General features: G+C 42.2%; 1 protein-coding gene across 1 annotated transcript; it reads right to left on the bottom strand.

The window, feature by feature from the left end:
* On the bottom strand, positions 1–12,277 carry kcnk6 (potassium channel, subfamily K, member 6). Its single transcript, XM_054601608.1, has 3 exons — positions 11,876–12,277; positions 7,506–7,898; positions 1–1,542 (listed from the first exon to the last, which is right to left on the bottom strand). The coding sequence occupies exons 1-3, from the start codon at positions 12,189–12,191 to the stop codon at positions 1,292–1,294; spliced, it is 960 nt and encodes a 319-aa protein (XP_054457583.1). The 5' UTR covers positions 12,192–12,277; the 3' UTR covers positions 1–1,291.
* Positions 12,278–13,989: the final 1,712 nt, after the last annotated feature.

The following is a 13,989-nucleotide window of genomic DNA, read 5'->3' as shown; positions in this document are numbered from 1 at the left end:
TGTATTAAATAAAGTACATTATACGGTTGATAGCTTTGGGAATGATCGAAGCTGCACACAAACAAACTCCGTCATCTAATGCTGCGTTCCATTTATGTCCCCGAAGGAAAGCAGCTGAAGTGTATTTAGAGAACCATGATGAAAGTGAAAGCAGTATATTTCGTAACAGTTTTGAAAGTCTCCAAATAGATGTTTCAGTTTTGAGGCAGTTTCAGGCGGACCTGCTATCCTGTAAAACACTTCAGACGTTTTCATTTGGGTGTTATCACGATTACAGACACACTTCCGTGCTCTGACTCTGAGGCAGATATCAACTACACAACATTTGTAGATCAAATCCCCAAAAACCAAGGATGACATGCTTAAGAGAACCAACATGATGACATAATAAACACAGGGGAAAGTTATTTTAATTTATAGTTCTCCAATGTGAAAACATGTTAAACTAATAGGACTAAACTACAAACAACGCCCCAACATAAACGGACACAACTTAGTATTTACAGTATCAGGATATAATAAGTACTTATTCAACTACAACTTGCCGATGGTAAAAGAAAAATCACTGATGCGAACGATAAAGTGCATTTCAAGTGTTCACGATCTCTAAACCACACATAACATGCCTTGTTCGACAACATATGCTTTTTTCATTGAAATTAATCACTTCCTCACTCTCTGCAATGAAACACTTATTAGTAACACTCATTAAAAAAATTTCTCTCTTCCTAGATCCCTCGGTTCCAACCCTTTGACCCCGTTTTATTACTCTTCTGGAGGTGTAGTAACATGTAGTAACATTAGGGGGCAGCACCGTAAAAGGAGAGCAGCCCATGTGCCTGTGTCCTGGGGCAAACCCACTGCTGGTCTGTGGTTTCTGTAGTCTTCAAGGCCGACATCAGTCACAGGAAAGTCACTGCTCTTACACAGGAAATCCGATCAGACACGTTCCAGTTAACATCTCTTCGTTTTTTAAAAAGGACTCACTTTGAGGAAGCAATCTAAAGTTTTTACAGACTCTTGTGTCATTTTACTGCAGTTGCGATCATTCATGTTTATGAAAATGCATTCAAGTGTTGAAGGCCAGCCCTGGCTGTAAATATGAGTTGACGGTCTGGTCTATAGTGTGGAGGGGTTTTCCTCATGATGTGCAGGTGTAAAATATAAAAAAGGACCTGGGTGTTTTGTTTTTTTTGTGACTGAAGATGACAAAATGAACAAATAAAGACAAGAATTCAGATTCAGCCCAGAGGTAGAGCTTTTGTTCCTTCTTCTTCCCTCCGTCCACAGCTCAGCCTGTGTTGATGGTGTTGTACGAGGGCTGTGATCCGGGCTCCAGGGGCTTGCTGGACTCTTTCTCCGTCAGGAAAGGGGGCGTCTGAGCCTCGTGTCCGTCCTCCACGATGGGCTCCCGGTCTTCGTCCATGTCGGACTCCTCGCAGCGCGGCAGCTGCAGGAAGGTGGTCCAGCCGTGCAGGTCGGCCATCTTGTGGATGGTGCGCAGCAGGAGGAACATCATCATCAAACCCACGAACAGGTAGACTGCGGGGGCAGAGAGACAAGGGGGGGGGTCACAGGAGGTCATCCATTCAACAGAGCAATATACTTTTCTTTTTTTTGCAAAAGAAAGTCTTTTACTTGAAGCTGACTTTTCATTATTTCTGAAATATTGGACGCACCAGGAGGTGTGGGGGGGGAAAAAGACGAGAAGTGATTCTCCTCAAATGGAATAAGTCTGCATCCCCATCTCGTAAATGTGATGGCACACTTCAAACTCTAGCTGCTAAATCACCTTTCTGCTCTATTATTTTTCAAAATTGGTCAAACGGCAATTGATGCTTAAAAATTCAAAAAAGATATTTGAATAAGAAGGTCATGGAGGCCCGTCCGGGTGACCCATGAATTCACTACACTGGCTCGAAGAGTTAAAAAAGAGGAGCGTTTGACTTGTTTAGTTGGAAACTTTGGAGGAGAATTCAGCCTAATAGTACCAAAGTTGTCTCTCTGTGTTATAACTATTTGGTTTTCAGGTGGGTTATGGACATAACAGTCTTACTGCTGGCAAAGCTACAAGCTGAAAATGGATTTGACGATCACCAGTGAGTGTGGTTAAAAGGTAGAACACGCCGCGCTCCATTCTAGTCCTATTCTACCCTGATCTGATCCTATTCTACTCAGATCTGGTCCTGTATTTGGATCTGGTCCTATTCTACAAGATCTGGTCCTATTCTGTCCATATCTAGTCCTATTTTACCTGGTCTGGTCATATTCTATCCAGATCTGGTCGTACTCTCCCTACACTGATCTAGTCCTGTTCTACACTGATATAGTCCTATTCTACACAGATCTGGTCCTATTCAATCCAGATCTGGTCGTATTCTATCCAGATCCAGAAGACAGCCTTTTTTAACTTAACTTTTAACTTAATTTTCCCTTCAGAATATTCATCAACTCTTTCCATGTGTCAAAGAGGCTCCTTTAGGGGTACGATCTATGTAGAAACAGCAGCACGTAGGAGAGAATCTGTTTCAAACTTTTAATTCAACCATTTATTTTGCAGCTTTAAAGTGTTGGCTGAAACATTTTCCAGTTGGACAGCCACAAACAGCCACGTGATAAATGTGTTTATCTAAATTGGTTACGGTGTTATTTTCCACAGAGCGGTTGTTCTATATACAAAGTAGATCAGGGCAGGTTTCAGGCCACAACCACCGCTTTGGCGCCTTTGAAAGTAAAATATGCAAACCAAATATGAAACGATATTCTTTATAAATAATTGTCTTATTGGGACTAAACAAATTCTGAAAAATGTGGCCAGTATGGAGCCGAGGAATTAATGTCAAAGTCTCACACACACACTGGGCTGTGGACAGAGAAATATACTTCAGTAAATCCATTTGCAACTTAAAAGGAGGACAAAAGTGTCCTCACGTGGGTGGCAAAGGTGAAGACAAAATGGGCTCGACATTTCTTATTCCTGCTCTAATTCTCTCACTTCGCCTTCAAGAAAAGCTATGTTGTGTTCTACTGTCACATGTATGCACTTAAACTGCCCCACATAACCGCAGAGTTCAGGTCCTGGACTATAGTCACAAACTACACCAGTAGGCCAGCTCTTCAAGAAAAACAGTATAGGATTACAGAGGCTCCACATCTTTACAGTGCACTGTGGGAAGTGTACAGTAAGTGGAAATCCCAGGGAAAATATGGTATAAGCTTTGATCCACACAGTTAGGACTTCAAGAATCACAGTTAACAGCTCCTTATTATCACTTTTAAAGAATGACTTTAATGAATCAGACAGTATGTGAGCAGCCAGCTTTTAATCTTATATTGCTGTTGTATTATATTCCCTCTGTGAAGAAATCATGGTGGTGAAGAAAAAATAGCAACAGACTGAGTTAAAGGACTTTGACTGTCCAAACTACCAGCTCAAAATATTTGCTCTTGAGCAACAATGAAAATGCTGTGCAGAAGATTTTTCTTTTTTTAAACTTTATTTTGAGGGAGTCTCAACGATTTTGGTGGCCTTTGACTCCAGAATCAGAATAACTTTTGTGTGATGACAAGGACAGATTTGAGATGTCTACTAGCTCCTCTAACAAAGTGATTAGAAGGGAATCCATTACGTATAAATGTACATTTACAAACTCGTTTACATAGATATGATCAGTTTTATTCCTTCAGCTGGGGGAAACAACAGTTTTCGAGGGGCCTTCATGTCAGTCTACATCTTGAAGTCTCTCACTAATCCTCCCTCAGAAACATGCAAGGGGCTGCGTGGGTTAATGGGACTCGACCTACATCATTATTATATAACGCAGCCTGTGGGACGAGGAAACAACACGGCTGCTCCGTGTGAACTGCTGGGCCTCCTTCCAAGTCAAGGGATTAGCCCAGGAGAGAGGAGAAAAAAAGTCACTTTCGGTTTGTCCACCTGGGTCTCTCTGACCATAAATCTGATTTGAAATCCCCCTAACTTTAAAGCAAAAGTGGCTATCAGCTTAAAAAGATGCTTAGTCAAACAAAACGTTAATGTACTAAATAGCTGCAGAAACCAACTGTTTTGAGTAAGAAGGTGTTTTATGGTGGAATGTTCTTGTTTTGTTAGTCAAATCACTACAAAGGAGCGCATTCATCTCAATACGTTGTCCTGAATGTGTTAGTCAGAGACTCACTGTAGAGTCTCTGAGGGGAGTAAAACAACAGCATGGCTGCTTCTGGACAAAAAGGTCATTCCAACCCTGATTCAATTACAGAGAAAAACACCCGGCTCAGAGGCTGAATAACAAGAAATAACCATCATGTGACTGTGAAGTCTCAATCTAAAACAAGAACAAAGAAACCACTGGGATCCAGTACGAGGTTTTATGAAGAATCACATCTAGAGTTAACATCTGAATCGTGTCATTCTGAATGCGTCAAAATGGTTTTCCTGTCCAACCCTTATATCCAGACATTTATTCCATTGCCTGCTCCTAAATAACAATCTGCTCATAGTTCATAATAGCATGCAGACTTCACTGTGCATGTCTGGATGTAGCCTTGCAGTGGGGATGAAATGAGAATCACTGGGTAAAAAAAGATGAAAGATCATCATCATTTTGGAAACATGTTGTTGCCCAAAATATGACAAAAACAGCTTCTAATAATGGATATACAGTCACTATAAATAACACTGAACTGTTTCTCTTACAAGAGAACGATAGCAGCTCTGTAAGGCTGCACTGTCGTGCTTTGAGCTAAATGCTAACATCAGTATGCTAAAATGTCCACAATGACAATGCCAATATGCTAATGGTAACCAGGTAATGTTTATCATGGTTGTCGTCTTATTTTACCATGTTAGCATTTGTTGATTAGCATCAAAAATGGCAAAAAGTACAACTGTAGGTGATGGTAATATCACTGGGATCACAAGTATTTAGTCACAAGTTTTTGGGGAAAATTTGACTGATGGTGTCGCTAGATTAAAAAATAAGGGAATCACCAGTGTGATTACAATTTATCCTGAGGAGGACGTCAACTTGTCTGTTCCAAATTTCATGGCAATCCTTCCAGTTTTTTTTAGGATACTTCAAACCTAAAAATCTCTTCCACATGGTGGCGCCTCAGTAGGATTCATCCTCTGGGGAACATAAATCTACAAGATTTCCTGGTAATCCATCCCATTAGTGTGGGGTCGAAACAATAAGTCGATTAATCAATCCACAAATAAATAAATAAATAAATAAATCAGCAGTTCATCATATTCATAATTTTTTGAGCGAAAAAACCCCCAAAAAGGAGCTGGTTGCAGGTTCTCAAATGACAGGATGACAGTCATTTATCTACTAAACTGAATCTCTTGGGTTTTGAACTGTTAACATTTTCAAGACCAAGTGCTTTATTACAAAATTAAAAAAAATGAAAACAATTGTTAACTGCCAAACTAACAGGCCGACAGAGCAGAGCTATGCTACACATTACAGTCAGAGTGCTCTCGCGTCAACGCTCTCATTTTAAAAAGCGTATAAAAAAAATGTAATTCTCTCAAAAGCCACCCACGCTTCTAAGATCACTTCAGTTCCATTCAAACTCTCTGCAAAGTCGGATGAACTAACACTGAGCCGCGCAGAAGATTGTAATCTTGCAATTCCAATTTGCAGGCAGCTAACAGAGAGACAACTCTGAGAGCAGTTTCACTTCTGAGGAACCCACTTCTCCACCCGACTGGCTTCTGAGAAGAGAGAGGCCGCGAGAGGTGCTACTTCTCACATCAGAGGTGAGAATGAAGACTGCATGTAAGGTCACATTCTCCCCTCAGGAGTGAGACAAAAAAAAATTAGTTTCTCTGTTATATTCTTTCCTGACATACTTTTAAAAACAGCTACATTTCTTCCTGAGGCGTCCTTTATGAAAACCGTTTCTTACATCAGCAACGTTTTTACCTTCAATGTCTTTCCTGTCATATTTATTCTGTTTGAAAAAGACGTAGTCTGCTTTCCTTGCGTGACAACAAAATGCTGCCTCATCAAAGAGGAAGAGGAGGAGGAGGAGTTTTTTTGCAGCAGCAGAGAGATGAGACTGTCACCTCTGGCTCTGTGCCTCTGGAGGCCACCACGCTGCCGGGTCAGAGAGATATTTCGGTGGACCTGCTCTCATCTACAGCTCTGCAGGCATGTGGCGCTTTTCAATTAACACAGGGTCACAGAGCGTGTGACATCACGATGACCCTGTGTTAATTGAAAAGCCACTTTTAAATTATCTTGGGATGTTTTGCTTCCTTTCTAAGAACTATAATCGTCAGCATACACAAAACTTTTTTAAAAACTTTTCTTTCATTGAAAATTGAAATGCAACTGTATGTTCTTAATAAAAAAGGGTCAGCTATTCCCAAAGTTTTTGACGTTCTTCCTTCACGGTTTATTTTATACTTGCAGATCATACAAATATTGAGATTAATGTCGTCTTCACTCACGATGAAGAGCTTCCACACCAACGACAACCCAACCTAACTGCAAGATTTGGATTTCATTTCATATAGAAAAGCTCATGTCGCTTCTTGCACCGTAAAAAGGTACAGTTTTATTGGTCATCTGTGTGTTACTTTAGGGTTACAGATAGTTCAGTTTATTCTCAGGCTTGGTCTACATTTGCTTAGCTGATAAGATTTTATCTTCACTACTTAGAAGCTGCTCTGTGGAATATAAGTTATGTTTACATTCAGTGTAGCCAAAAAGCATTGTGTGTATAGTTGAGGCCTAACGAATGTGTCAATTAAGTTTCCTTCCTCATAAAACTACACCAAAGAGGAGTAGGACGGAATTGGCAGTATATGTTTACTGTGTATGTTACGTAAGAAACCAGACCTCGACACACTAACATGTATTCTAATAACCGACAACCAAGTGTGTGCTGCATCATAACTGGGGGAGAAGTGAAAGTGAGTGACGTCTGGCATTTGTCAGTATTTCTCTGCACGTCTCTGGTAAATTTCATGTGCGAGTGCTAATTCATCGGCATTAACTAAGGTATGGGCATGTGTTTGAAACCCATTTGTTTGCTCAGTAAACTGTGGGCTGATAGGCGAGTCATTGTGTCCCGGATCTTGATGAGACAACACCTTCTTATCAAACATGTACTGAAGATGACCAAGCCTTAATAAGAGGAAGTGTGTGAGCCTGGCACCGCGACTGTAGAAACATTTACACTAAACTAAACAAGTTCACATCTGAGGCAAATAAATAATTATGTGACCAAACAAACCAAGTAATGAAACTGAAGCAGAAAAACGCATGTACAAATACAGGTAAACAGACTCAGGTAGTTTGAAAGATTTAGTGTTTATCTAAACTTTAAAATGACTCCAGCAATGTGGATTTTGATTCCGATTCAGGATGTTCTTGGTTTTGGTCTGACATTACTGTTTTGGTCATAATGGCTAAAGTTTGGCTACACTCGAGGGCTGACTGGACAAATGCATTTCTGATCTACTAAAGGAACTTAACAGCAGCCGCACTCACCCATGACAGAGACCTGGTACAGCGCCCTGTACTTCTGCCCGGGCTGTGTCGCCGGAACGAAATCTCCCAGTCCGATGGTGCACAGCGAGATGAAACAGAAGTAGATGCCGTCCAAGAAGGACCAGGCCGGCTCCAACGCGCTGAACACGGCCGCCGGCGCCACGAAGAAGCACAGCACCACCAGGACCAGCAGCAGCACGAAGTGGACTACGGTGGCCGGCCGGGGCTGCATGCCGCAGCGCTGCAGGAGGCCGACGGGAGCGAGGACCAGAGGGTGCATGATCCTCTGGACGCAGGCGGTGAGCACCAGCATGGTGAAGGGGACTCCTATCAGGGCGTAGAGGATGGAGAAAGCCTTTCCATTGTCGGACAGGGGAGTGGTGTGGCCGTAACCTGGAGAATAAAGACAGGTGTGTTGGAGGAAGAGAAAAGACAAAAAAAAGAGGACAGTTGTCACACATAGAGCAGGGGGGGGGGCTGCTATGACCTGAATATATACATTTACAATTATTAATATTAAATCCCTTTTTTCCTGGCATTGCTGTACACAGCAATGTTTTTAACATTTTCGTTTCAGTTGTGCGACATGCATGTGTGTGCATTGTAACCATGTAAAACGTATTTTCTTACATTTTTATAACAGAATGAAGACAGTGGATCCCAATGCAGCGAAGCTGGATATTCTGTATACTAGGATATATAACATCACGCTGGGTAAGAGCTTTAAGACTCAATGTAATGAAGCTCTGATTAATACTGGCTGGATTTAGGCTACGTGTTTGAATGAGACCCCATGCAGTCAGCACCAAGCTTTCTTGTCAAAGTCGGCCCGCAGGTTATTAAGCACCATTACCAACACTCAGGAGCTCAGTTGGAAGTAACTCTGAAGTCACATGACTTGTGCTGTGACCACAAAAAACACTAGGTAGGTGAAGAATTGAGCAAAATGTTTATGTTGACAGCAACTGATAGTGTTATCACAGTGCTGCTGTGGACCTTGAGACTAGTGTCTGGTGAGATAGTCTTTCTTTTTGTGCACGGTTGAGGCAATGAAATCAGGACTCGACAACATGCTGATGTATAATAACCAGATACATGAAGTCACTTTGATTGCAGAAAGACTTGAGTGATGATACCCTCTAACACTGGGGTACTTACTACGATTGAAAGAACTACTTTCAGGGGCTCAAAATGCAGAATTGAGTGAAAGTCCTCTGCAAAAACAAGCACACGTTCAGGTGAAAACTGCGTGTCAAATACTATCTGAGCTCAACTTAGAGCCCTAATGATAACATGACTGCATGCGAGGTTCTATCTGGAGGCTGATTTAGAGACATTTAATCTATTTGGACACAGATCAGGTTTACACCGACTTTTGTGTTTAGTCGTTCTGTCTCTTTGTATTCGTGCTTTCTCTCTGTAGTCCCTTTGTGTATCTTTGAAGTCATTCTGTGTCTCTTTGTAGTGGTTTTTATTTCTCTTCGTGAAACGATCAGACAGACTGTAGACAAACTCACAGTTTCACCAAACAACTAAACGTTGAAATGACTTACCCATCTGTCCACATTAAACTCCCACAAACGGAGTATGCAGAACTTCCTGGTTCCACTTCAACTAACTGTACTTGTACTGTTATGTGTTCTTCCTCTTGGCAACCAAAAGACCAAGCTTATCAAAATGTTAAGGAAGTGTCACAGAAGGAAACGCATGCAGCATTGTGAAAGAAATTCATGCATCACATAGAACAAACAAATTTCCCCTGAACACAAAAGGTCATTTCTTTTCTGAGTTTGCATGTCCCCATGTGAGTGTCAGCGTGCCTTTGAATGCGACCAGTGTTTTCATAGTACTTTGCTTAAATAGCACAGTGGCTTGCAATAAAAAGGCTCCGGGAGCTTCTCCGTGTGGTGATACTAGAATGATGCTGCAGTGTTTTGGTACAGAGCTCAGGTGGCTTTGACACTGACTTCATGTTGAAACTTCATAAGCTAACTGCAAGTCATGTCTAATCAGGTTCTGAATGCTGACCATTAAAATGACACATTTAAAACAAATACAAGGTCCAATACACATTCATTTCTAAAGCCATAATAAGTCTATCTATTAAACAACTTCAGAAACATGATTTTATTTTGTTTTTTTACTCCATCTTTTCATGTACTTGTAAATCCCCTTGTAAATTCTAGGGAAATATATATATATAATTATTTTACTGAATTTTTATATCCATTATATCAGACAAATTATGTAACATAGGCTTTTACAATTTTGGGGATTATTTTACCCAGACAGTCTGTAAAATGTTGTCATGACATCAGCTGAATAGTTAGACCAGCTGGGAAATTCTGCAAGGACAATGTAGAAATGATCCCACTGTTTCCCACACATTACTGTGTGTAGTTAAATGGGATGCAGGCTGTTGTTTTAAGTCTAAAACTTAATCAGGGTTACTAAATAGGAGAACTTATGCTGGTAATTAGGTATGGCTAATGTACTTGCACTATTACAAGGGGAGACAATGAATCTCCTGTTGGTCAATTTAGTAAAAAATGATTAAAAAACAGATAATCAATTATTTCCAAATAAATGAAACGTGCCATCTTTGGACCATGCCACTGGCCCTCAGGCCTTTAGGGTAATGACTGCAGACAGTGGTTGTCTCTGGCAAACATCATTAATATGCGTGAAAGTTTGGTTATCCAATGTGTGAAGATATGAAAACATCTCTAGTTAGAAGCCAAACACAACAGATGGATTAGTGTTTTTTAAGTGGTACTTTGTTTCGTACTAATAAAGTCAACTACATAGCAACACAAAAGGCTATTTAGTATTGTACTATCATAATGTTAGGGGTCTTGAGAGAACATATCCCATTTCACTACACTCTCCTTACCTGAATAAAGACTCACATCTTTCACAGTCCACTCTCTGTTTGTAAAGACGTTCAAAGTCTCCAAACACAAGCCAAGAAATCCCCTGGTGACATCTACAGGGTTCTTTTCTTAGACTTCAGAAAGCCACAGCAGACATTTTACAACTGTTTTGAGTAGTGCTCCAAATAATGAGTAAACTAAAAGTCATGAGCAAAATCACTCCTCTGCGGGACTTTCAAGCCTTACATGCTTCATAAAGTGTACTCTGCACAGGTCTAAGTGGTCTAAAGTTTGAGAGCTTTACAATTCTAAACAATGACATGAGATAGGATTTAAAGATACATTTCTTGGGCTCAGCATCAGAGCATTACAGGACATTCATTTCCAGACAAACATACGTCCCTACAATCATTCAAACATTTAAATAAAGCCAATTTTTTTCACTTCTAACAATAAAACCTTGACAAAGCCTGAAAGTATTGCACAACGCAACCAAATTTTGCATGTTCGACAGTAAAATCCACGATTATTGCACATGTTAATCTTTCACAACTATTATGAAGAAGGTAAGAGCCCATATTTACAGCAAAAGGATGTGAGTTAGATCATTTCAAATGAGTTTTGGTACGGTATAATGCTTGAATAACTGATTAAACTCTCCCAAACTACTTCATGCTTTGATGCGATCTTGTTTAGCATTTCCTTTTTCCTTTTCTCAGGTCTAAAGCTCAACAAACAAACATACTGATTACTGATAAATAAAATGATGTGGTCGTGCAGGTGTGTAAGTAGTTCAGACACACCGTAGCAATGGGCTGCTGTAGGTGACCACAGAAACCATCTGACCTCCTCTAAATTCCACAATAAAAGTCTTGACATTTCTTCTGATCAAGAAAAATAACTCAAGAGTTTTGCACATTTGAAAGAACAGGAAAGTATCTCTTCATTCATAAGTAGAGAGGAAACCTATTTCTTCTGCAGTTTCTCTTTGTGTTTTGATCTGAGTGAATCACACAGCTCCAATTAATCACATCCATGACACGTGGCAAAAGAAAGAAAAGAAGTTATTACCAGAATTAGATTTTTGTGGAGTTTTATGTCAAAATAAAAGTTGCTTTATTGGACTGGTGTTTGTATTTGTTTAGACTGTATAGCACTGCGTCACTTTAAAGTGTAATATCACACTGCAGCATCTTAATTCATTTTTAGTTTTCATTAGATGAAAGGTGACTAATAAGAGGAAGTGTGTGAGAATGTAGAAACATTTACACTAAACTAAACAAGTATATAAATAATAATGTGACCAAACAAACCAAGTAATGAAACTGAAGCAGAAAAACAAATACAGGTAACCAGACTCAGGTAGTTTGAAAGATTTAGTGTTTATCTAAACTTTAAAATGACTCCAGCAATGTGGATTCTTGGTTTTCTGACATTACTGTTTTGGAAAATGCATTTCTGATCTACTAAAAAAAGAAAAAAGTCTGGAAAACTCACCCACGGTGGTGACCAGAGTGTTGGCGAAGAACATGGAGGATGCCAGGTCCCAGTTGGAGGCCACGGAGGAGTTCCTGAGGACGGAGACTCCGTACTTGTTGGCCTTCAGGACTTTGAGCAGAAAGCTGTCGAGAGACGCGGCGTTGACGCAGCTGTGGTTGAGGAACTCCTGCTTCAGGACCTCCACCTCCTCCCGGAGCTGCTCCTCCACCGGCCGCTCCACGCTGGAGAAGACCAGAGCTCCGACCAGCAGGTAGATGACGTAGAACAGCACGAAGCCTGTGAGCAGCAGCCACGACCTGCCCACGGTATGCATGGCTTACTTTGGTGGTTTTTTAGTCCGGGTTACATGAGTGGAGACGCAGGGACTTCCCTCTCCGTTTCTGTCCCAATTGAACTTGAACCCCTCCTGCTCAATGCATCCTCCTCCCACAGTGTGAAACCAGCAGGGGGTGTGGTCAACTCCCAGTCCTGGAAGTCCTGGAAGTCCTGGATCCTGGATCCTGGATAAGTCTTCAGGGGTGCATTCAATTCAATTCAGTTTAATTCAGGTTATTTTGTATAGCCTAGAATCACAAATTACAAATGTGTCCTCTGTCCTTAGACCCTCACATCCTCTGTCCTTACACCCTCACATCCTCTGTCCTTAGACCCTCACATCCTCTGTCCTTAGACCCTCACATCCTCTGTCCTTAGACCCTCACATCCTCTGTCCTTACACCCTCACATCCTCTGTCCTTCCCTCACATCCTCTGTCCTTACACCCTCACCTCCTCTGTCCTTAGACCCTCACATCCTCTGTCCTTACACCCTCACATCCTCTGTCCTTACACCCTCACCTCCTCTGTCCTTACACCCTCACATCCTCTGTCCTTAGACCCTCACATCCTCTGTCCTTACACCCTCACATCCTCTGTCCTTACACCCTCACATCCTCTGTCCTTACACCCTCACCTCCTCTGTCCTTACACCCTCACATCCTCTGTCCTTACACCCTCACATCCTCTGTCCTTAGACCCTCACCTCCTCTGTCCTTACACCCTCACCTCCTCTGTCCTTACCCCCTCACATCCTCTGTCCTTAGACCCTCACCTCCTCTGTCCTTACACCCTCACCTCCTCTGTCCTTAGACCCTCACATCCTCTGTCCTTAGACCCTCACATCCTCTGTCCTTACACCCTCACCTCCTCTGTCCTTAGACCCTCACATCCCTCTGTCCTTACACCCTCACATCCTCTGTCCTTAGACCCTCACATCGTCTGTCCTTACACCCTCACATCCTCTGTCCTTAGACCCTCACCTCCTCTGTCCTTACACCCTCACATCCTCTGTCCTTAGACCCTCACCTCCTCTGTCCTTACACCCTCACATCCTCTGTCCTTAGACCCTCACCTCCTCTGTCCTTACACCCTCACATCCTCTGTCCTTAGACCCTCACATCCTCTGTCCTTACACCCTCACATCCTCTGTCCTTAGACCCTCACATCCTCTGTCCTTCCCTCACATCCTCTGTCCTTAGACCCTCACATCCTCTGTCCTTACACCCTCACATCCTCTGTCCTTACACCCTCACCTCCTCTGTCCTTACACCCTCACATCCTCTGTCCTTCCCTCACATCCTCTGTCCTTAGACCCTCACCTCCTCTGTCCTTAGACCCTCACATCCTCTGTCCTTAGACCCTCACATCCTCTGTCCTTAGACCCTCACCTCCTCTGTCCTTAGACCCTCACCTCCTCTGTCCTTAGACCCTCACATCCTCTGTCCTTAGACCCTCACCTCCTCTGTCCTTAGACCCTCACATCCTCTGTCCTTACACCCTCACCTCCTCTGTCCTTACACCCTCACCTCCTCTGTCCTTACACCCTCACATCCTCTGTCCTTAGACCCTCACATCCTCTGTCCTTACACCCTCACCTCCTCTGTCCTTACACCCTCACATCCTCTGTCCTTACACCCTCACCTCCTCTGTCCTTACACCCTCACATCCTCTGTCCTTACACCCTCACCTCCTCTGTCCTTACACCCTCACATCCTCTGTCCTTAGACCCTCACATCCTCTGTCCTTAGACCCTCACATCCTCTGTCCTTAGACCCTCATCCTCTGTCCTTACAC

This window comes from Anoplopoma fimbria, chromosome 1 (assembly GCF_027596085.1).
Source record: "Anoplopoma fimbria isolate UVic2021 breed Golden Eagle Sablefish chromosome 1, Afim_UVic_2022, whole genome shotgun sequence".
Taxonomy (NCBI): domain Eukaryota; kingdom Metazoa; phylum Chordata; class Actinopteri; order Perciformes; family Anoplopomatidae; genus Anoplopoma; species Anoplopoma fimbria.
Note: the sequence above shows the minus strand (reverse complement) of the source record. Positions and strands in the feature narration are given on the sequence as shown.